General features: G+C 36.2%; 1 protein-coding gene and 1 long non-coding RNA gene across 2 annotated transcripts; both read right to left on the reverse strand.

Moving 5' to 3' along the window:
* Positions 1-6,969: 6,969 nt before the first annotated feature.
* On the reverse strand, positions 6,970-10,058 carry LOC144360009 (uncharacterized). The gene is made up of 3 exons (XR_013422127.2): positions 9,960-10,058; positions 8,331-8,464; positions 6,970-7,148 (listed from the first exon to the last, which is right to left on the reverse strand). It is a non-coding gene; the product is annotated as an uncharacterized LOC144360009 (long non-coding RNA).
* Positions 10,059-19,288: 9,230 nt separating this feature from the next.
* Positions 19,289-23,296, reverse strand: LOC100378780 (proprotein convertase subtilisin/kexin type 9-like). Its single transcript, XM_002739047.4, has 7 exons — positions 23,216-23,296; positions 22,565-22,658; positions 22,213-22,461; positions 20,377-20,520; positions 20,131-20,256; positions 19,869-20,048; positions 19,289-19,561 (listed from the first exon to the last, which is right to left on the reverse strand). Exons 1-7 carry the CDS (start codon positions 23,279-23,281, stop codon positions 19,482-19,484), a joined length of 939 nt encoding a protein of 312 aa, XP_002739093.3. The 5' UTR covers positions 23,282-23,296; the 3' UTR covers positions 19,289-19,481.
* Positions 23,297-23,666: the final 370 nt, after the last annotated feature.

Raw genomic sequence — 23,666 nt, forward strand, 5'->3', positions numbered from 1 at the left:
TTATGTAAAGGATAAATCACACGGTACATTTTTATTATGTTTTATACATCTCACAAGAACCCACAAAATAAATGCTGAATACAACTTGAAATCTAACACCCAAAACCATCCATTATTGTACATTTTTGATTAGCTTGACCTTAAGTTGTGCTCAGTCTTCAAAAGCCTTGTAGTGGGATTTTAAGCCTGTAAGAATTGCAATATGTAAACTTTCAGGGTTTGTAATGACCAACTGAATATTTATTATGTAACTTGGAACAGGAGTTCAAAGAACATTGTAAACAAAAGTGCTTCTGAGGTCTAGTTTGAGTGTGTGCTAATCTGCTAATCATTCCTGGACTATTTTTCTAGGGCAATGCTGTAGTAACTTTGAAAATAGATCGGTGCTTTCAGTTTTTAAGCAACGAAAGTGGCAATTTCATAAATTGCTTTGTCTTGAATCGCATGAAAAATGTCGACATAATTCCTGTTTGTATTTTGACGACACTTAATTTGAATTTTTGTTGAAACAGCAAAACAAAATTGGTTAAAAGTGCCACATTGTAACAGTATCGTCAATGAAGTTAACCTTAAAACTAAGGATAAGAAACGTGGGCAGGCAGAAATCTGAACGTTTGATGTACCTTCTAGCTCGTAAACCATGCAATTTCTAATTTAGTGGCTCTTGTTTAACATACTGTCATGGTTTCGTCCCAGATAACTATGTGCCAGATAGTCTAGCAGTATAAGCTTGATTTTGAAAGGGGTTGGAAAACGATTGTCTTAACATTTCATTACCCGTGTTATGGGCATAACTTGTGAACAAAGTTGTGTAATAAGGAAATTTGTAGAAGACGAGAATGTTGGTGAAAGTGCAATCTAGTAAAGCTTTGATCAATGATCTGTTTTAGTAACTATTCATGTGCAGTACTTCTCAAATTGCACATTGACCGTACAGGTTGTTGAGGTTTGAATAACAAAGATTCCCAAGTCGTGCTTTTCAAGATCACTGGCATCATTTAGCTGTGAATTCACACAGATCACAAGCAACTTGACATCAAAGAAAATGCATCGGTTTCTTGTACCCGAAACTCGTCTCTCTAGATTCTGACTCAGCAATGCATTTCCCTTTTCTACATGCAATTCAATTCATGGCCAATATTGTGAATTCATGTTAATGTGTTTGGTAGAGGATTTGACATAAACATGAAAGTATACGAACACTGATAATTTTGTACAACTAGGACTAAGTATGGTAGTTAAAAAAGAACTGTTAATCTGGAATACAGCCATTCTGAGTACACTTGAGAATGTCCTTGTGATTCGTTGCATATTACCGGTATGTAGTCACTGATTGGCTGTCTCTATGACATCTATATGTTACCATGGGAACAAGCATTATGGTAAGACCTGTAGGCTCCCACATCCTTGACTGTTTCACTAGATAATTGGTCTCCATTTGGACACTGTTCGAAAACAGGACTATTGATTTGGGTTCCATCTGTCCTGAGTCATATCATTGGCTGATCTCTCAAACTTTGCACAAAGATGTGTGTCATACAGATGCGTTTTATTTTATGAAAAAGTGCTAAATCACTATTAGTGCCAGCAGTCGTTTCTCAGACATGACTGGAAAGATTTTGATCTAAGTTGGTATGATGATCGTATGTATTGAGTTACAGGTGTACATCCTTTTTTTTTCGTGATTTGAACAAATTTCGCAGACTAGCATTTTTTTTTTTTTTTTTACATATTTGCCCCTTTTATCAAATACACTTTTGAAGATTTATTTAATCATAGTACATAGATGCACTAAATTAAAATGCATAGCACCAATTTTTTGTTTGTGTGTGATTCAATTCAGCAAACCAACAATCAATTTCCATAACAAAGTGTCACAACATTATTACTAACTGGTGACAACTACATATAAATTTAACATGCCTAGTTTTTACACTAATAATAATAATAATATTTATTAAGCCTTCGGAACGGCAACAAAATAAAAGAAGAAACGAAAAAAACATACATATCTGAAACTGAATAAAAATAAAGTAAAATTGACAATAGATCTCATGGTGAATTCACACTACTTTCATTTCTGTGTTTACAAAGAAGTTTAAGAAATGTTCGTACCTCTTTAAAAACAATGTCCCCCAACTCATAATTTATATTCCATGGAATGTCACCAAAAAGCAAATTAAACTTGAAATTCATCCCCCCTGAGGAAAGGCAATTCGTTAGTGTTTGGCCGTCATCGATATTTGAGACTATTTTGATCAAATCAGAGTAAAATTTATTTCTTAAGTGGAATGTTGCATTGCATAGAAATAGGACATGATATACATCTTCTATGCCACCATGACACAATTTACAAATGCCATTTCCTTTGTAATTTACCCATTTTAGTTTATTTCCTTCTAAATCTAGTGAGTTAGACCTAACCTTAAACATTAATGATATGCCATAATGATCATAGGGATCCTTAATATAATACACTATAACTTTGCAATTGTTATTGCTCAATTTTAATTCAGAAAGAACCATTGTAACAAAGTGAAAAAATGAGTGGTAGTCAAATTGGTTTTATTTTCATGTGTCCGTTGAACATACTCAAACTGTAAAAAAATGGGTTTGAAGACGACATACTTGAACTTACAGGGATATCAAAGGAAATTGCTTAGATGCACTGTTTCTGCATTGTAATTTAATTCAAAATGCTGACCATGTTTTATTTTCATATTTAGATTTCGTTCAAGAAATTTCTGTATTCAGTAGGTAACACATTAACATGCTGAACACTCCTGCAATATTCAATAATCTACATTTGTCATTGTTTTTAATTGACATAGTAACTAAAAAGTGGACGGGGACTGTCATTGACAATATCTTGTTAATTTTAGGTTTGTCAGTCCTGAAATAATACCGTTAGAAGCCACATCCCTAATATAAGACACACCCATTCCTTTTGAATAATTGAGAACAAAAAATTTATCATTTCACTTGTGTAGATGCTCTACTAGAAGCCGCATCCTCTCTTTTGCATTGTACCATTTTAATATAAGCCGCGGTTTCTAATACAGAATTTACAGTAGATAGTATTTAGTCTAAGTGACTGGGTAGTTCTCGTTTTACAGAATGTGAACTTGTGGTGCTGTTTGGTTTGTAAGTGAATTTCCTTACTGAGTCTCCAATACTGCACCCATGAAGTGTGGTTGAGTTATTTTCCATACAAATTTCAATCACCAATCTACCAAAACATTTAATACTAGAATCTATCATTTCTTACTTTAAGATAATTATCAATATAACTACTAGGCAAAGGAAATTTTTTTTTTTTTCTTTGTTTTTTTAGCATGTGTTATTTTTTTGGAATAATTTTTTTTTGTTCTTTTTCAGCATATTCTTTGATTTTTTACTATGTTAAGTATTATCAATGGAAGGTGGCACTCTCTAACATTTTGTTCAATAACCTCAGTATTCAACACTTTCAATAAATTTAATAACATATATCTACTAGAACTGTTTGCTGGCCAAGGTCAGTGGTGGTATTAAAGGGCTAAACCATTCAGCAAAATAGGAAGGGTTGTGCAATCATGATTTCAAGCAATTTAACTAATTTAATCAGCTTGATTAATAAATATTGTTGAAGTTCATGATAAATAAACAATGGTGTTGATTTTTTGAATATAAAGGTAAAGCATGGATAACTTCATCACTTTATTTCTTCGTTGCCGTACATATAAATTGCGGCACACTACTTTACACCTGCTTTTGAATTCCTTAAAATTGTTTCTTTAAAGAGTCATTCTGAGCTGAGACCACTAATAATTTATGAGTGGTCTGAGTTATGAGAAACCATCTTTTTTCCCCACATGCTGCTTAGTTGATGACTATTCAACTTTTATATAGGGTTAATCTGTATGCATAGATGACCTTTCTACTATACTATAATTTTCTGACCATATGCTGTGATCTTCCCTATACCCTTTATAGTCCATCTTTCTATCTTGTGATGTGATCTGCTTCGCTGATATCCCCACCATTTGCTATGATCTGCACGCCCTTACATATACAAGGCAAGTGTCATTTGTGTTACATTTTGTTTCAGTAGTTTAATTTGAGTTTTATGTACAGCGGCAATTAAGTAATGTTCTGTCTTTACGGAGTAGTTCATACCTATCTAACTCACCAGGAAAACTAACATTAGTTAATAAGTTATGTCTCCTGGAGACAAATTAAAGCAAGTGAAGAAACAAATTTTAAAAAATCCTCTTCATTTCGTTTGTTAGAGATACCATTGACATTTCATAAGATTTCCTTAATTATATCTCCTTGCTTACTCTCGTAATAACTCCTTTCTCTGGTGAGATTTATTTTTTCTCTCGTAATGATTGTATATTCCTGTGTTTGCTATATCTGAGTACCAGGTAGTAATGATGTTTCATGTCTTAGTTTTTAGTTCTTGAGACCATACTTCTGTACCATTCTGCGTCAATGTTAATAATATATGACTGCACTTTCAATACTGAAATAGCAGTATAATGTGACTGTATCTAAACACTTGCAATATATAATATTTAATAAATAAATATGCAGTGCTGGTAACAACTCTAGTAAATAAATATAAATATGCCGTGCTGGTAACAACTCTAGTAAATAAATATAAATAAACCGTGATTTTCTTGTGACGAATCTAGTAAATAAATATAAATATGCCGTGCTTGTATAAGGAAATTTCCCTGGCCGCAACTTCAGAAAAGTCTGCCTTTGAAAAAGTTCGGGCTGCATCGTCCGGCATTCCTTTTAATTTAACAAGGAGGCCGTTTTTCAGCAAAAAAAATACGTAGAATGCAACTATAAAACTATTTTCCTTCCTGTTCTTGGTGTGACTAAAAAAAGTTATTGCCGAAACCCGGGACAGTTCACCGAACTTGTGCGAGTTCGCCGGGGTTTGAACCAGGGACCTTTAGATCTTCAGTCTAACGCTCTCCCAACTGAGCTATTTCGGCTGATAGATTAATACGGTTACTCATAGATAAATACGGTAATTCCACGTGTCATTATCACATAATCAAATCAGAGGTATATTGAAATGCTGTGCGTAAATAGACGGGATGGCTATTGACTTGCACCGAAGGAATATAATACGTTGAAATATACTACATTGTTGCTAAAAAGTCGCATTTGGGATCCACTTCCGGGAACCTGTCCATGGCGGAATATGGCTGCCTGGGTCCAAAGTACTAGTGTTTATTCGCATGATCGGAAAAGAGATTCTCACCAATGCTATCTACACTGTTGTTGAACGTATTTGTGGTTTGTTCATTGTCACTGACAACAAGCTAAACATGCCACCGGCACAGTTAGGTTACTCTCATTTGCAGTTTCAGTGCCGTAAAGTCACGGTGAAATATCAAATCAAATTGAAACACTGAATTAAGATGCATCGCCGACCAAAGCTTTAATTTTAATGAGTTGATTTCCTTGAAAAAACAAAGCTAAAACAACACAGGGAAGATGGGGTACGTTGGATACTGTGATGATTATTTCACATAAATATCTGTGTTACCGTCACTGGCATGTGCGCTTTCATCATATTGTATCCAAACGGTATTCACGGTTGAGGCCGCGCCAGTGCCTTCGACCACGGGGTGAACTCTTCATTGTTATAATTGGTCGACACAGTACTAATACATGCTACGGTACTCCATGCGTTATTTTAAACCCAGAGATACCGCAGGTCTTGAGTAAGCAAACAGTTGTAAGGTTATAATATCCAAATAACTATTTATAATCACGTGATTTAAAATGGAAATTCCGCGATGACATCATGTCAAACCAAAATTTCAAAAATTTGCCATCAAAGACACAATAGATATAGCCTTGCTAAACAACAGTGGTCTAACACTCCCTGTAAGGTACCTACAAATTGTTTTAAAATAAGACAGACCCCAGAGACAAGTTTAAGTTTTGCAATTTGTTTTCTATTTTTTATAGTATAAAAATTTGGTCTTAATATTTTTTTCTCTGTTTTATTTTATTTTATTTATTAAATTTTTTAACCTTTTATTCTTTCTTAACACTTGTAACCATTGCCAATCCCTCCAGGGAATGTGTAAGTGTTAATAAAATTATTAATATTATAATGTTGATAATATGATGAATCAATTTGTTCTTACTTGTTCTTTTTTTCTGTAATATAAGAATATTACAGATAAAAGGTAATTCGCCATATAATTTATTCTCTATATTTTTCCATTTATTTGTCTTGAATTAGGACTGAAACTAGGACTGAAGCTGAATGAAATTACAATGTAGTGAGTTCAACAGCCTATGTACGGACAATAATGATAAATATAATTTCTAAAATGCTGTATTTTTCTGCATGAAAACGAAGGAATTTCACAAGCGGCAGACAATTTCAAAGTTAAATTTCATATAGTGTCGATAACCACTCGAAAACGGTTTAATTATGCAAATGGCGTATAGTGTTCATAGGACGTACGAATACATACGTATTCTACACAAATTGAGAACTTGAAAACTGCTAGGACCGATAAACTAGAATTAACTTTGTAGTCCTTTTTAAAAGATATCTTGCATGAGTATTTCATTTAGGTACTTCGTTGTACAATACATACTACACTTAAGATAAAAAGTCCCACTCACGAATTAATCAATTTTGCAACAAATTATCTTATTGGTTATTATAATAATATTTTTTTTGAGATTCATGAGGTAGGTAATATAATGCCATCACCTTACGTCATCGTGCATCATATCCCTATCATGGGTACCAATGGTAACATTGTTTTACATTTCAAAAGTAGACTGATAATCCATCATTTACTGGTCGGGAGTACAATTCAGTGCACATTCTGCTTTGTTTCTATGCATGAGTAGGCCTTTCAACCTTGTGTGTTTGTTTGTTTGTTCGTTTGTTTGTTTGTTTGTGTGTAATTGAAATAACGACATGTTTAGACTCAGTTAAACAATCTCACATAATTGACATACAAGTTTGTTTATTTCTATGACTTGAGATACAACATCGTGAATATAATTATACAAATCCGCAGATATCCATAGATACACTTCGAAGTCGGTCATTTGCTTTCATGTATTCTCTTGGGTTCAAGGTTCAAATTGAAGCTCTTCGACGATACGACCTAAAAGTAAACAATGTCATTATCACTTATTAAGTCATGCAATTATCAGAACATGAGTTAAGGGGCCCTGTGAGACGATGACGTCACATGTTGTCGCGCATTGCAGTATAGTGAGTATAATAATTTTTGAGCCAATGTTGACGTACGTAATGTTTACAACGTGGGACAGTTACATCATTCTCGTCTTGAAGGGTTATTAGTTTAGCATTGTTAACATTGGAACATGCTATCCCGAAAGAGGTCATATTCAGTCATGCACACCGTGCGGTTTAAACATTTGGAGAAAAATCTGAAATTAAAAAAATAAACGCGTTTTAGAGGTACATGTATACATTCTTGGACTATGAATGTAGTGTTCCCAGCGAATCTTCTCAAAATTGGAAAATCCTAGGTGTTTTGTTTTTAGAAGATCTCACAAGCCACCCATATATTTCAGTAAGGTAAACGTATGTATGTATGTATTGTGTGTGATAACCCAGAGTTGTAACAAAATCTAAGGTAGAAGCCTACTCATGAATGCAAATACCCTCAATTTATTCATTTTGCAATAAATTGTACTCTCGGGTATTATAATAAGATTTACTTTAAAAAGTTTGGGGTTACCAGCCTTATTTTTGAGAAAATGATAGTTGTATCCAGCTTTAGTGGATAGTGGTAGTATTATAATAACGCTTATACTTTAGATTCGTTTGATAGAGATATTATGTCTCAAATTGTGGGCTGGTAAACAAATCATATATTGTGACAGATGGAATACTTTTTGTTATCCTCAATTATTCTAAAAATCTGGATTTTAAAAGTGTCAACAAATGCAATACTTAGTATGTCTTTAATATTGTGTACTATGGAATTGTACTAAAATAGCGATTTTTTTAAAACATATTAGGACAAGTTTTTCAAAATAATTCACTGTAACACAAAAATGAATGCAAGTTCATGACACCATGAGACAATAACCCCATATTTCACATAATAGACCAATGACATTGTCATACGATTTATGACCAAGTTTCTAAAATTTATGAGTAGGCTTCTACCTTAATGAATACATGTATATCCTTAATGAATATATGTGTCAGTTGCCTACGAGATAATAATGGCATGGAGGTGACAATAACGCTCTACTAGCTTTCTGTCAATCAAGTGAATTTCAATACTACATATATAATGTAGATCACTTACTATTGACCACATAAGTGCTGCACAGCTCGCGCTCCCCAATAACATGGCATTGGCGTTCTTTTTAACTTCAACTGGTGAGGGCGCTCCACGTGTCGTCAAGAGTTGATGTGCTGTTCGTCTGACAGCAAGGCGGCCTACACATAACATGAACAAAAATACATTATTTAGTGATTATATTCAATGATATATGTACTATAGTAAAATCTAATATTGTATTGAAAGATGAACAAAAGTCACGCTCATAGTGAATGACTCTCCTTTTGACATTAGAAATGGACTCACTAACGTAAGCGAATCTTTTTATTATAATACTAAGTATTATTTTTCTCTACAGGTGACTGTGCAGTATTGAAAACAAACTTCCGGAATCAGATTGCATGTCGAGATAGAGGATCAACATCAATGTTATTTGACCTGACCCCAAATTCACCGTTCCTAAGTCGGTATTTCGTGCACATCGCGCTCTCTGTGAAAACTTGTATTCGTGCCTTCCGTTGGTATAGCAGATTGGGTAGTGGGAATGTTTATCAACACAGATGTAGCACATGGGTGGAGCGACGGCCACCGCCCTTTAATGACGTTGCGAGATTGAATCATCATATTGTCTGTTATCGATTACACACATTTACGTTCTATTGCTGTCAAATTGTAAACGTGATTGTTAAATGTGTCACACCTCGTTAATCACATTGTTTCGTCACGTAAACGGATTCAATGGTTTTATTACCAGTAACCAGGGTAACATTCAGACAAGTTTAACAATAAGATTAGTTTACTATAAAATACAGATAATTTTGAAGAAATTTGCTGCATTTACTGTATGATGATGTAGCTACGGAGAAAACTTGACAAGTCTTTCAGACATTCTTCAAACATTACTAAGTATAAGTCGAAGACATTTAAAGGTGTTTCACGCTTTGCGAGATTTCAGACTCCACATTAATCCTGGGATATATTTTTATGACAATGTACAAGAACCCTTAGTTTTATTTTATCCACACTTTAGTTCATTTTTCTAATTACAGCCTATCAACCTGTCCAATAAATGGCCGGGAACATGTCTGCAGTTATTTGGTCGTATTAGAAAACAAAGTCATATGAAAAGCTATTTTCCAACCAACAAGTCTTTCGCGTGACTAAAAGAATTAAAATATAGTCAACAATTGAGATTCAGATAACCCCATAGACAAACATTGATACGGCATGCACTGCTGTGTGTATGCATAGTATGCATAGTATTCCAAATGATGTATAACTTGAACACGTAGTGACGTTTAGAGAATGTCTGAATCGCTGATCAATTTTCAATTCGTTTTCCCCTTGTTGCTACCTTAAATTAGCTTGTGTACCCCGTCGCTATGGATATAGTTTGTGTACTCCGTCGCTATGAATATAATTTGATCACAGTTACGGGTGTCGCGCATAAACAAACGAGTCAAACTAGTCAAAGACAGGTTCCGAGTTCTTCCAACCAACTTTCTCTTCGTAAGAAAATCCCCGTCATAAATTTACTAATCAAAGACAAACTGGTTCATCCAACCAACAATCCCTTCCGTAAATTGAGTTCCAGCATGCGCTTGACCAAGGCCAAATGACGGAGCCTTGTCGCCATGGTAATGTGTGACTCACCTGTTGCGCCGAGAAGGGTTCTTGATACATAATGGATCATGTTGAATTCAAATTCTACTGTGAGGATACTTCACGATGTCACGTTTCGAAACACTGACGTCACTATGTGTGTTGATTGGTTATATTCTGTACGTGTTACGTAATACTACAGCGAATGTCGTGGACATTAATAGTTCGTTTATTCGTAATCATAATACTTTTTCGGAACGAGCGTATATTAGTCTATTTTGTTTATGGAATAATATTCATGTGTAAATTGCACTAATCAATATTATAATAGAGTGTTTTTGAGTTTAATGTAAAATGCAAATTTGCCACTTATATGCAAATTATACATACTAGTATGTCGTCGAAGTTCAAAAACGATTTACCGTGACAAAAATCCCGAAAATTTCCGAACAATAACGTAAACAGGCTTGCACATGAATCGCCACTGTCGAAACAGCAGCAGACAACGGTATGTGATACTACAGATTTAGACGTTAAAGAACTGTTCATTCAAATAAAGTCATTACTATATTGTTTTCAAATGACGTAATTAAAGTATTGAGTAATTCGGACAAACATAAAGTAAATATGAACAATAAAATAGAGATGACTGTTGAAATGTGTTTTGCGAAGACTTTATTCAAAAAGTAAACTTAATATTGGTGACACGAACACGCGAACCCATAATGAAATACTAGTATTACAAATGTTCATTTTTTTCAATACATCGTTATTGGCTACCTACATTACGTGTCTCGCACGCCATTTGCATCACCGTGCGCCAATATTGAACTACGTTCAGTCTAATGGTTGCATATGAATATTTATTACAGCAAGTGGGCGTGCCATTGCGACAATGGTTATTCACGGTGGACACGTAAATGGCGTCCATCCAAGTGTGTTGTTTGTAGACATCAAAAGTGTGTAATGGTACTAAACGCTGTTGAAATAAAATTACTTGTCGCTCGTAAACCATAAATGCCGACCCCCATGATTCATTAGCAATACCGAGCAGCCATAATTAAAACTAAACTTTATATTATTAGTCATCCTTTGCAGTGGTCATTTTTAAATGTCATGGCAACAAATAAACTGTAACATATTAGTATGTGCTCACCTGGTATTAGCGTGTCATAACAAGCCGCCATAGCAACCATAGGTCACTGAGACACTTTGAGAAACCTACGGGATTTCAGTCAGTATATATTGAGGTCATGTGGGTCGGGTAATACCATGTCTGGATATCGATATATACCTGGACAATATACTAACAATTATCTCACTCACATTAGTATTCGTATATACATATGTGTTTTAACGCAGTGACTAATTACATCGAAGTAGATAGATCAACAACTTGGCATGGTATGAACACAGAAAAAATTCAAGTAGTATATTGTTCAAGTGAGGACGATTAAACACCATTGTCACGTATGTACGACATTATTACAATCACACACTAATATTGTTATTATATTTCAATTGTCATACTGATATATTTGAATATGTCACTTTATGCTCATCTTTATCGCCAAGATCGACACTCTTATTTAGTCCCAACTGTTTTTTTAATGTTGAATATCCAGTCCAGTCCTGAATATTAAAACGGTATGCCCCTAGTCGTTGTCCTGGACGAAGGTGTAGGCTTTCCTTGTGGTTTTACATTCTCCTATGTGTTTCGTTTATAAGCTTTGTCTTGTACTTGTAGGACATTTATATCGAATGACAAGGTCATATTACACGTTGACTGCACACCGGTATCGTCGCTAACATAAAGATTGCTTCCACCACGGGGATTTGCATAAGTAGCCTAATTCAATATTCCCAATATTCTGTCCGCCTTGTTTGCAGTTATTACATTCACCGTACCAGTACAGCTATTATTTTTGTCCTGGTTGTTTGCATTGGGCAATGGAATTGGTACGTTCTTATATGGTTTCCGTTCATGTGATCCGCCTTGCTATACGTTTGTATCCACTATATCTTTATTTTGTATAATTGTCTATCATACCCGCCGCGTGATCAACTAACCCGTCGCTTGGAATATTTCCTACATATCCTTTTAGCATTACTTCTGCCAAATACATTCTTGTCAACAGAGATTTCATTTTAGACTTGGGAGTTTGCGTTGGAATCTGAGATTTTCTGTGTTCCTACATTCTGGCAGGTGGTCCGACTAAGCAGTATATTATATGTATGTACGAGTAGAGGCGAGCTGCTGTTATCAAACAAGCTCATTTGTTCATTGGCATTATTATGAGGTTATTACGAGGATACTTTAAAGTATGCACGAAGACAGTACATATGGAATATATATCGACCGACGCACAGCGGAGGTCGATGCGCGGTGCACTGTCTGAGTGCATACTTTGAGGTATTCTCGTAATAAACTTATTATTACACGCCCTTTCCTTCGAAGTATACACCATGGGAATGCCGAAATCCAAAATGTTTAGAACAGAATCAGCGAAATTCTTTGTGTTGAATCCGGTCAAAAGTACCTGTGGTCTGACCCTGGTGGCAGCCAGATGTTGTATCACACCAGAGTAATGTACCGCTGATCGTTTCTTGTACTGTAACACACATACGATTGCAGGAAATCACAGGCACTGTAGTTTCGTACCTGTCGCCATTGTCGTTTTTTGGATTGAAAATCTAGGGAAATGTTGACCATTACAACCCCGGGGAGTCACTGGCCTTTCAGTTTGGTAGTGGCGTGCGTCCGGGAAGTAAAACCCCATATACCAAATAGTGATTTGGTAGTAATTTTTAGCTGTTTGATATAAAATGGGGACATAGATTTGCTTGCCTTTTGGTTCAACATCAGGTTTACGGGTCTAGGATGGGATCTGTTTTCAGAACAGGAGGCCCAAGAAATAATCAGTAAATAATAACAAATATACTAAATTTTCACAAAATTTATTCCGTTATTGGTTGAATCTACTCATCAATCTGAATGAATGATCAATTCAAGGGAAATAAGAACAAAACTAAAGTACTTTTCAACACGCAGCAATTATTCGATTCACAAAAAGTTGTTGTTTGACAAAGAGATCATAAACTGAAATTGCAGAAGGACTGGGAAATGATCAGTGAACTCAAGAGGTCAACCACTATTTTGTGGACATTGATGGTATTTTAAGTATATTAGATTATATTACTTGCTTTGACGGTCTAAAAAATCAATTTAGAATTTCATGTTAGAGACTAAAAAAATTTTAAGGGGGAAAACCCCACAGTTGCAGACTGCAATTTAAACATAAATATTTCTCTGGTTGTAAGGCACTCTTGAACTCAATTTAATTACGTAATTTAGGCATTTGCTTTTTCTGTGTGCTAGAGACTCGCTGTACAAATTCAGAAAGAAAAACGTCATTGCTTTCTACTTCTTGAGGCAAAACAAGTACAACGTCCACATTCTCCAACTATATTTTATGCAGTACATTGAGGCATTCCAAGTAGCCTCCTAAACCAATTCCTATGTACCTTTTCGATTTGGTCGTAGCATGCCATTGGAATCCCCAAATCTCAGCTTCGTAACACAGAACAGGAAATATAATTGAATCAAATAATTTGAAATGGTTGTCAAAATGCAGGGTCTGTGCCAGTAAATCGACCAATTCTCAAACGAAACTCCCATTACCAGTTTGTTGAATTTGTATATTCATAAGTTGGCAATGGTCATTATGTAGATCTTGGGTATATGGTACAGCTGTCACAATTTCAGTAGGCGAACAACAACAACAACAACAACAACAACAACAACAACAACAACAACAACAACAACAACTACATACACACACAGTCCTCCTCACCTGCAGTCTCCACATTTTATCTAGGGTTTGAATTGATGTTATTCACAGAATTGTTCAATCGACAAATAAGACAAACCAATGCTGTATTGCGCGGACGTAGGACCTATATATAAATATACGGGTGGCGCTAGACTCGCATTCTATATAGGCATTAGTATAGCCTTGAATTTATTCCATTACCCGATTTCCACTTAGTTGCCATCCAGGTGGCTTTCTAACTCTGGAAGATCGGCGTGGCATAATACCAGTAGTTGTCTCTTCATTATTGTCACGTCTTTCTGACGAGGCTCGAAATAAGGTTGGGGTAGCCAGATTAGTAAGCAAGTATGTATCAATATCCGAATATGAGTCTTCAACTTCATTTAGACATCTGACATGGTCGGAGAAAGGCTGATGTAGCACAGTAGGCTTAATTGGGTAGCAATCATTAAGTCTAACATCATATATTTTAGCACGAAACTTGGATTTCACGAACTTTCTAATTTGACAATGGTCATCAGACATCATAAAGGTATACCAGTTCACCAAGACGTATATCTCCTGTAATAGATTTTGACTTGCCATGCGCTTTTGATTTTGCACTAGGACCTGAACTGGTCTCTGTATCCATATCTCACGTTTCGATAAGCCTCCTCTCCTTATTCCGGTATTTATATTACCAGTCACCATTGCTAAAGTAGTAATGGATAAGGGCCCTTCTTCAGGGTTATTTTGAGGCATTCAAGGCCTAGTTTTTTGATAGCATACTCTGCCACTGTGTCGCATACGACTTATTTACTGGTTGAATAGGTAGTAGAACACTGTAGAAGGTAATGGAACATTCTAGAAATTTGTAGTAAGTTCCAGACTCATTATGTATGCTGATGTAATGGTCTATTTATAGACAGTGGGGTATATATAGGGGAGTTGTTCAGCACTGAGTTCAGATCGGAGATCTCGTTGCATTGTATTGGAGTTTAAGTATCTAGTTATTGGAGTAGTGGAGTTTTACCGCGTTATTGTACTTGATGTTTGCAGAGTATAATAATACCAGTACCAGTTGAAACCTCATCAGTTGGCTCTGTGTTCGTATGTTATCATCGCCGCCAGGGAAGTCTTTCTGTTACTGTTGCCATTTTGGTATTTGAACCATCACACCTGTACTATACCAATTACGGTAATATTACGTTGCGTGTGACACACTGAATTCTTATTAACAATTTTAACATTTCCAACCTATGAACGTATGCCTAGTCGTTTGAATGTTGGGTCATTGGTTATGGCAACCAAGCCCGGGCCAGAGTCTATATGTGTCACAGTGTAAGGCCTGCTTATTGCTATTGAGAGGGCCATCCACAGAACTCACACTGGACAGGGGGTTCTTCCACTGCTAGAATGGGGTAGACAAGACAATAGTACTTGAAACGATATACACATACACCAAAATATCAAGTTAAAGCCCCTGACTTTAATACCTCTCAAAATAAGTACAAGAAACAGAGCACAGACAAATACAATTAGTAAATTCACTAAAATAGGAGATTGCCTAGGGAAGTGTGAATTGGTGATAACTCACAGCTTTAGAATGTAGAAATGAATGGCAGTCAATGGCTTCTGCAACACAACGATGAAAAAATACAGGAGTCTTGCTTGCAGAGGAACGCTGTTATTCTTGAGGGCACCACTGATAGCAGGAGATCGCAGAACAGTTCATACAAGTCTCACAGAATGATGAGTGTAGCCTGTATCACTTGTCTCACAATATCGTAGCAGAAACACACAGGATACTAAGTTGAAATGATGGACCCCAACTGTCCTCAGTCAAGCCTATTTATAGGCACATTTCAGGTACACCATCTGGGTTTCCACATGAATCAAATAGAGTGTGGTCTTGCTGTGTGGTCATTGAGCAAGCCGTCAATGACACTCCTCAGTACAACAATACGTTCTCTGGTTGGCTGGAAAGGTTGAGTATCTCTCACTATAAGAAGTAGGTCATTAGCTATAGTGACATCCCCCTTGTAACGTTTTTCGTCTTCAAATTAAACCAATTTCTTTGAGGGTCTAGTGCCTTGGATAAGGTGTGAATGACCCCTTAATAACGTCACTTACACTCAGATTAGTAACCACGCAACTCTCCAACTCAACAAACTTACAAATTTGACAAGATCGGTCCAAACATCTGAAGGTACATTTGAAACTTCTGCTATACTATAACATCTATCATGTAACAGCTCAATGTGGACAATAATGTAGTAACTCTGCAACTAGCAGAGAACTCACCCCGTCTCAATTTGTTGTAAGCCTGGACACAAGGTCGACTATTAGTCAAAAGCGAGGTTTTATGTTTAGATTGTATTATATAAGTGCTTTACTGTTGCCCCTATGCACAAGGATTACACTTCACATGGCAACCATGCTATTTGATGTTTCATCAATTTAGCATTAAAGAAGCCTGATAGATGTAATTTGCCATTTTGTTGAGAGAAGTACAATGTAGCAGCAATTCCTTTGTTTTTCCTGGATGCATTTGTGATTATCCACAATTGCTCATTTGAATCAGGTACTGTAATCTCTCGACAATGTTGGAGTGCATTTTGAGCAGTTTCGAATGAGTTTATTAGATTCTCCGTCCAGTTGATTGTGCTAGCTGATTGTTGTCCAGTTGTTGCCTGTTCCAAAGGATCAATGAGATCTGCACAACCTTTAAGGTCACGACTGTGAACTTTGTATGCTCCAATAAATGATTGCAACCCTGCGACAGTGTTAATGGGGGAAGTCTGCCCTTTCTTTGGGGGGGGGGGTTGGGGGGGTAAGACTGGGCCCATGTTTACCACTGCTTCAATCTTTCCACTTAGGTATTGAAGGGTTGAATACTTCATCATATTGTAAATGCAAATCCCCGAATCTGCCCTTAGTATCTGCAGGAAGCTGGGACCAATGATATATTAGTGTGGGTGAAATGGTTTGGCTGAGTTTTGTGCTACTGGAGTATTCTCATGAGTATTTTCTATAGCTGGTGTTATTTGGCGAAATTTGCACACATGATCATGTCGTTTTACCAATATTGAATCAGGTGTTCAGTTAGTAACTCCGAGGGTGTGACCAACTGACTGGATTTTCTGGGGGATAAGTTTTACTAAATCAAAGATGTTCATTGGCCTGACTATCCATTCGAGGTTCCAATGCTGGCATAGAATTTAGTTTTCATTTTTCTGGAATATCAAGCTGAATAAATTCACCTGGTAAAATTTTCTGTTGAGTAGAACTTCTAAGTAAACAGGCTTGAGTACGACGTATAGAAGCAGTGCGATCAGGTAGGGGACCACAGTAGATGATATTGATGCCCTTAATAACCACCTGTTATTTGGCTAACCGGGTTACTACATAATTGTCCACAATAAAAGGGTTGCCAGAAAGAACCTCAACACCAATTCGCTTCACAACTAATGCACCTAGCTGGTATATGTGCTTATTTCTAGTTAGCTGGCAATGAACCTCTCCAATTACATCAAGTGGGGTTACTCCATCAGCCTGATGAACCATCTGAGATGCTGGTTTAGCGGGCAGATTCACAGCTTCAGCAAATGAGGCTCTTATTAAACTAGTTGTGGCCCAGTATCAAAAGTTACTTGGTGGGAATACTAAGATAATAGGTATTCGAAAATGGGGACTGTATTACATTAACCCGTGGAGTTTTTCGCCGATCAATTTGGAAATACAGACTCGTCTTGTATATCATATTCTATATCATCGGTGACAGTTGACAGTCGTCTTCATTTCTAGTGTGACCAAACGAGAACGACTGATAGCACCCTTATCTGCTTCCGGCCAGTGCCCACAGTCTATCAGTGTTTGTGGGGAATGCCCTAGCTGTTCTACAAAGAACACACATTTTAAATGGATTATTGCGTGCAGCGTACTTCAGATACGAGAATTACTTTGGTTTCTTATTGGCCGGTTAAATATAACTGTACAAAGCACCTTTGTATCTTCAATATTGTGTAATTCGTCCAATAGAGATGACATGGCTTGCGAAATTTCGGGTTTCAAAAAGGCCAAAGATTTATTACGTAGTTCCGCACCCTATTTCTTCTTCTCTATAGAAACACAATCGTGTTCTTAAGGCTTGGGTTCAAATCTTCATCATCTGGCGCCCAGTCATTGTGATGTGTAATGCCGCCATCTTTGGTCAATAAATTATCTCCATAACATTCGCTGACACAAATCTTCACGTTTTTCATCCGGTTGTAAGAGAATTTCATCAAGAATTTACAACAAATGAGCCCCGTAATCCATAGTCTAATTTTCTGTCAAATATTATTGAGCGAATTACATTGCTTAATGATCAAGTTACGTGATATAACTGTGCAGTAATTTGCTATCTGACCGAGCAATAATTCAAGCTGGACATTTTTCGGCGGGAATTGGGCTTCCATCGTCCTGTAGTTCTCTGGTTTGGTTGGCAGTATTTATCTTCCTCCATTTAAATCCATCAACAAGAAATACCGAGAAATTATTTTCGAGTGAAAGGATATATAATAAATTCTGTTTCCAGTTTCCAAATGAATCAGTAGTTTCATTATTGGTGAGTTGCCATTGCTTCGGAGCGCGAGCGGATGCCATAATGGTTTGAATGAGCCCAATCACGGTTTAATGGTTCACAGCAATATCACAAACTGCACGAGGGTCACAGAAACAAGGAAACTACTTAGCTCAAAAACTGGTGAAAGTGAATACAGGTGAAAGGCTTGACTTTAGTCTTCTATTTGTTGAAGTCACAAGTGTCGACGTACTAGGCTCTTTACGAAGCCACCGCAGCAATTGAGACAAACTAATACTGTATTGTGCGGAAGTAGTTAAACAAATCTTGTTTCTTATTTAAATTTTGAAATATACTTTTTGTCATTGGCCAAAATTATGGAAGCACCCGCTTGATCAAATATTACTGAAAACAAAGTTTTCCATTGGTGATCTCACAATTCTATTGATCTGTTGGCCATGTTCATTTTAAGTAACTTTGAGAAGATAAACAAATCTACCAGATTTAAACCTCTCTGTGTTATAGTTCCACCGAGAGTGATCCTGCTGATTATCGGTATTTTTCATTTCCAAATGAAATCATAAATTCTGATATTGATTTGGCACTGGTGTGGGATTTGGCAGTGAAGTGAGCAGATATTTGAGCTGTGATACGACCAATCTATTAACTACCGTGATGATACCAATCAATGATAAATGTCTGTCTCCACACAGGCAGTGAGAAATTAACCTTTGTAACTGGCTGGTCCATGTCAAAGATCAGACTAAGAAACTCAAACTGATCAATTTAAGTTCTGACAAATCATCTCTTTAGATCCCTTCTTATACCACGAAAAAAGTTGCTTTAGTTGATAAATATAAATGCGCATTTGGCCATGGTGGGAAACAATTACTTTAAGGTGTTTTCAGAACAATTCTTTAAGTTAAGAGAACATCGTCCACATATTGCTCAATTTTTGCTCACAAAAAATAACAGTGTCACTTATAAAATATAGACAACTTACATTAACATTATTCCCGTCATTTATTGTTTATGAAGAGACAATAATAGTTATAATTGTGTGTAAAACATTGGTATAATTCGGTAACTTTAACATGTGTTATGTGATACAGATAGAATTGTCACAATACTGATTATTATTAGCACGCAACACACACACACACTCAACACTGGTTATTAGATTGAATACAGGGCTCATTAACGGGTTGTACCTCTACAGCACGTAGCCACAGCCCATACACCAAAGTTGTTACTGTTCACCGCTTTACAAGTATCACCTGGGAGAACAAACAAGAATTATGTTAAGCATCTCCTGTATGAGTTATTCACCAACACAAAACGAGTACAGTTTCTCAGACTGCAGTGTCATTTACCAAAATAACACTTAATCCAGATTTCCCTGAATCATTGCGAACACACTAATAACCCAATATACATCTGGTCGACCATCGATTGGACATTTTCAATTTTCATTGATAACATGTTCCGAATTTTAATTTTATGACCGACCAACGAACGAGTTTTACTAGTGGCATCGAATATATACAAATATATGTAAATATTATGATACATGTTAAAACTTACCCTCAATATATGCTCCAATATTACCAACCCATGAAGTGAAACTGTTACATCCAGTTAATGTCCACCCTTCATCGCACATCACTGACGCACTGTCCCAACTACTAGTACCACTCCTTGTGGAATACTTGACCCCACATTCAAGGTCAGGGGCGCTGCAACATGCAGCGTACGAATACACGCCTGTAAGATACACCAAACATTTATATGGCATGTCTTCAGACAAGGGTACAACAATAATTTGATGGTTTGAACATATCCTTACCTGCACCACAATAGCCGTTAATTGCCTGACACGCGTTCCTTGTTATGGGGCTAGTAGTTCCTTCTGATTGGTCTCCTACAGGGCGTACACCATCTATACACGTCCATGCAGTAAACGCCATGCATCCTGGGTAATAAAGAAACCATATTTGGTATAAATAAATCAAACATATCAAATAGTTGAAGGCTTGCCATACATGCTTCTTATTTTATTTCATTTGATTGATATGTTACCACGGTAACTTACCTGTGGGAATTGTAGGACGCCCGTTGAACCAATGATCACATACTGTTTCAGCTATATCGTCGTCCTGACTTTCGGATTTTTCAGACCTGGGGTAATAGCACGTCATATCTTTCCATGTACAGCAACGTGCAAATGCCCGCACTCCTGCAAATAACAATCGTATTTTGGTATTATTCAAGTACAGGTCGAGTCATTGATATATGAAGGAAATACATACGAACCCATGGGAAACACGGTATGTAACGTGAGAGAACAACATGAACAAATATGAAAGAGGTTCACACAATCAAAGTAATCGGGCTGGTAGTTTTCCTGAAAAATCTTATTTTTTATCAAAAATGAAAACAAGCGACATGGCTCCGTTGTCCTTAAGGTGGGGGGGGGGCAAAGGGAAGAGCTGGTACAGGTTACAGAAAATAAAAAATGCATTTTACATGTTTACAGGAAATAAAATGGAAAGTTCCATTTCCAGTAAAAAAGGTTTTTACACTTTACAGATAAAGCAAATTTTACATTTTTATAATATATATGATAATTTGTGTTTAAGAATGAAAATTGGAAATTTAGCACGAATTACGACTTTTAATGTGGAAAATGTTTTATACGCTTACAAAAAATAAGATCTTTGTACAAATTACGACGAATAAAATAGCTGATTGCCTTTTACAACGTGCCCGTGTCTACGAATTTACGTTTTTTATTTATTTAAATTACGTTATTACGAAAATAAAAACAATTGATTACAGCTTACGAAAATGTCCCTTGCCGACCCTCCTCAAAGAGTATTGTGGTAGTAGCCAATTTCAGTAATGCACACCACGCAGGTAACCCACAAAAAGGTTCTGGCTCTGGCTTTTTGAATATGCCAACCTAACTTCACCAAAAATGATGTACAACTCGACTATCAAAACAATCGGGCTGGTAGTTTTCAAGAATAGGTCGAAAATGCCATTTTGATCAAAAATATTCGCTTAAAATAGAAATGTGTTTAAATGATGGTATCGCCATGAAATGAACAAATCTCTTAAAGGTCTACCAAAGATCCCTAAATAAAACATACCAAACCAATCGGACTTCTAGTTTTTAAGAAGTCAAAAATATCATTTTTACCAACAATGACAACAATATTCGCTAAAAATAGAGAATGAATGATATTGTCAGGAAATGAACAAATCTGATAGAGGTCCACCTAAGCACAGTCCCTCCACACGAGATTTGTTCATGTTGTTCCCCCGCGTTACATCCCGTGTTGAGGGACTGTGACCCAAGGTATCTACATGAATCTACATGTATCATACCAAAGCAATCAGGATGGTAGATTTCAAGAAGAATACATAATATTTGAATACAACGACGGACAATCATCTAATATATGAACAGCTTTGCTATGTCATCCACGACGCTTTGCTTACAACACGTACCCAACGAATTTGACTAATGGGTGGCGTAATGTATATTATGTCTATATGCTTGGTTCGCAAGTTTCTGTAACAGAATGAAGTGAAATTCATATTTAACCAATCGTAGACATAATTTCTAAGCTAGTTATTTTAGTTAGACACTACTCGCAAAAGAACTACATATCATTTGCAAGTTATTTCCTCAAATCAATTAATCGTATTTCAAACAGACGATCATCAAGAGTTCTAAATACGGATATAGCAAGTTAATTGTAGATTAAAGCCTATTGTTCAAATGAATAGGGTGCACTACGAATTGTTCGTTATTTGACAACCTAAAAACATAGGTTTATCTGACATGACGTGTATTTCCTGCCTACATAAAGTGATGCAAATCATCTGAATTATTGTGTGTTACATTGTCCGTATCACTTACCATGCCCTCCATTGCCATTGTATGCCACACAAGTGGCGCGTCCATGAGCTGAGAACACAATTTTTTCACCATTTCTAGAATCGTGTCTACCACCTTCCAGAACACTGCTACATCCGGTCATTACCTCATCTTCTAAACATGTGACCTCGGACATGTTGTCGTCGTCAGGACCGGAGGACGACCCTTCCCGAGTGACACAGGTGTGTTCTCGGCTGTTATTACATTCTTGGGCTTTCATCTGCTTGATTTCTAGAAAATATAACCACTGCTAATAAGGTCCGGCCAGGTTGTAGTTCAATAGAACTTTGTTTTTCAAAGTTATTACATTAATCGATGCATGACTGTGACTTACCATCTGATAACATGTCAATACGCTCTGATATACTATCCACGATCTCCGCTGTATTTGTACCGACGTTATAAACATCACAGACATGACACGTTTCCTGTTATTCAAAAATATCATTATATAACTTAATCGACAAGCCAATACTAATTTAGAAGTATAGGTTAATTTAGATGAACCTAAATATTTTGTGCACATTCACTAAGTTTTATCTGTATCAACTGAGTATCGGCCACGCCGTGTATTTGTATCGACCACACACTGTATGGTATATCTTGATTTACTAAATATCAAAGTTCGACCAAATACATAACGTGTCTAATGCCACCAGGCTACGTGTACGGGGCATCAAACAGAGTTACATAAGTTCAATAAATCATTATATTTGTAAATCAGTTACATGTTGGTACATGTATACGACTAATTTAAATGCTGTGTAGACAAATTTGTCAAGATTTCTTATTTAACAGATATTATATGATGTGATATCACAATTTATGGACCTTGATGGCTTAGAGTGAAATATACTCGGTTCACAAGTTTCTATAACAGAATGATGTGAAATTCATCTTCAAAACGATTTCGCATAATATACCTGTTAATATTTCTATTATGACATCGTTCAAATAATTCTTTTGAAATAAACATAAGACTCACCAATGTTACCACGACTGTAATCGTCAGAATAGAGTAAGCGAAGAAAACTGTGTTTAGATGCATCATGCCAAAACTGTATTTACTATAATATCAAAATTTACGTGTGTCTGGTTTTATATCTGACTAATCTACGTCACGTGGTTTTTTCAACTTGTTATCGGTCGCTTATAACACGGGGTCATTGTATTCATGGTTATTTACCTCATAGCCGACATCCATATCCTTTATCTACAAACCTAAAAGCATCTTTATTTTTATATCTGATTATTTTTTATATTTACAACACAGTATTACTGTCGTTACCACAATTCTTTGAACTGCAGTTTTGGGTAAATGTAATTATAACCCAACTTTCAGGCAAAAATATGAGAATTATTTTGGCATATTACAAAGTAGTCCGTAAAATCAAAACAACAATCACAACAGAGCCTGACATCCTGTCGCCGAATTA

The sequence above is a fragment of the Saccoglossus kowalevskii genome, chromosome 16 (genome assembly GCF_978046115.1).
Source record: "Saccoglossus kowalevskii chromosome 16, keSacKowa6.1, whole genome shotgun sequence".
Taxonomy (NCBI): Eukaryota; Metazoa; Hemichordata; class Enteropneusta; family Harrimaniidae; genus Saccoglossus; species Saccoglossus kowalevskii.

What these genes read in the sequence shown, in the direction of transcription:
- LOC100378780 (XM_002739047.4), bottom strand. Translation starts at nt 23,281, where the DNA reads ATGATGCATCTAAACACAGTTTTCTTCGCTTACTCTATTCTGACGATT. An exon ending in TATTGACATGTTATCAGATG is followed by an intron (nt 22,462 to 22,564) that starts GTAAGTCACAGT and finishes TATATTTTCTAG; the next exon opens with AAATCAAGCAGATGAAAGCC. An exon ending in TAACGGCTATTGTGGTGCAG is followed by an intron (nt 20,049 to 20,130) that starts GTAAGGATATGT and finishes TGTATCTTACAG; the next exon opens with GCGTGTATTCGTACGCTGCA.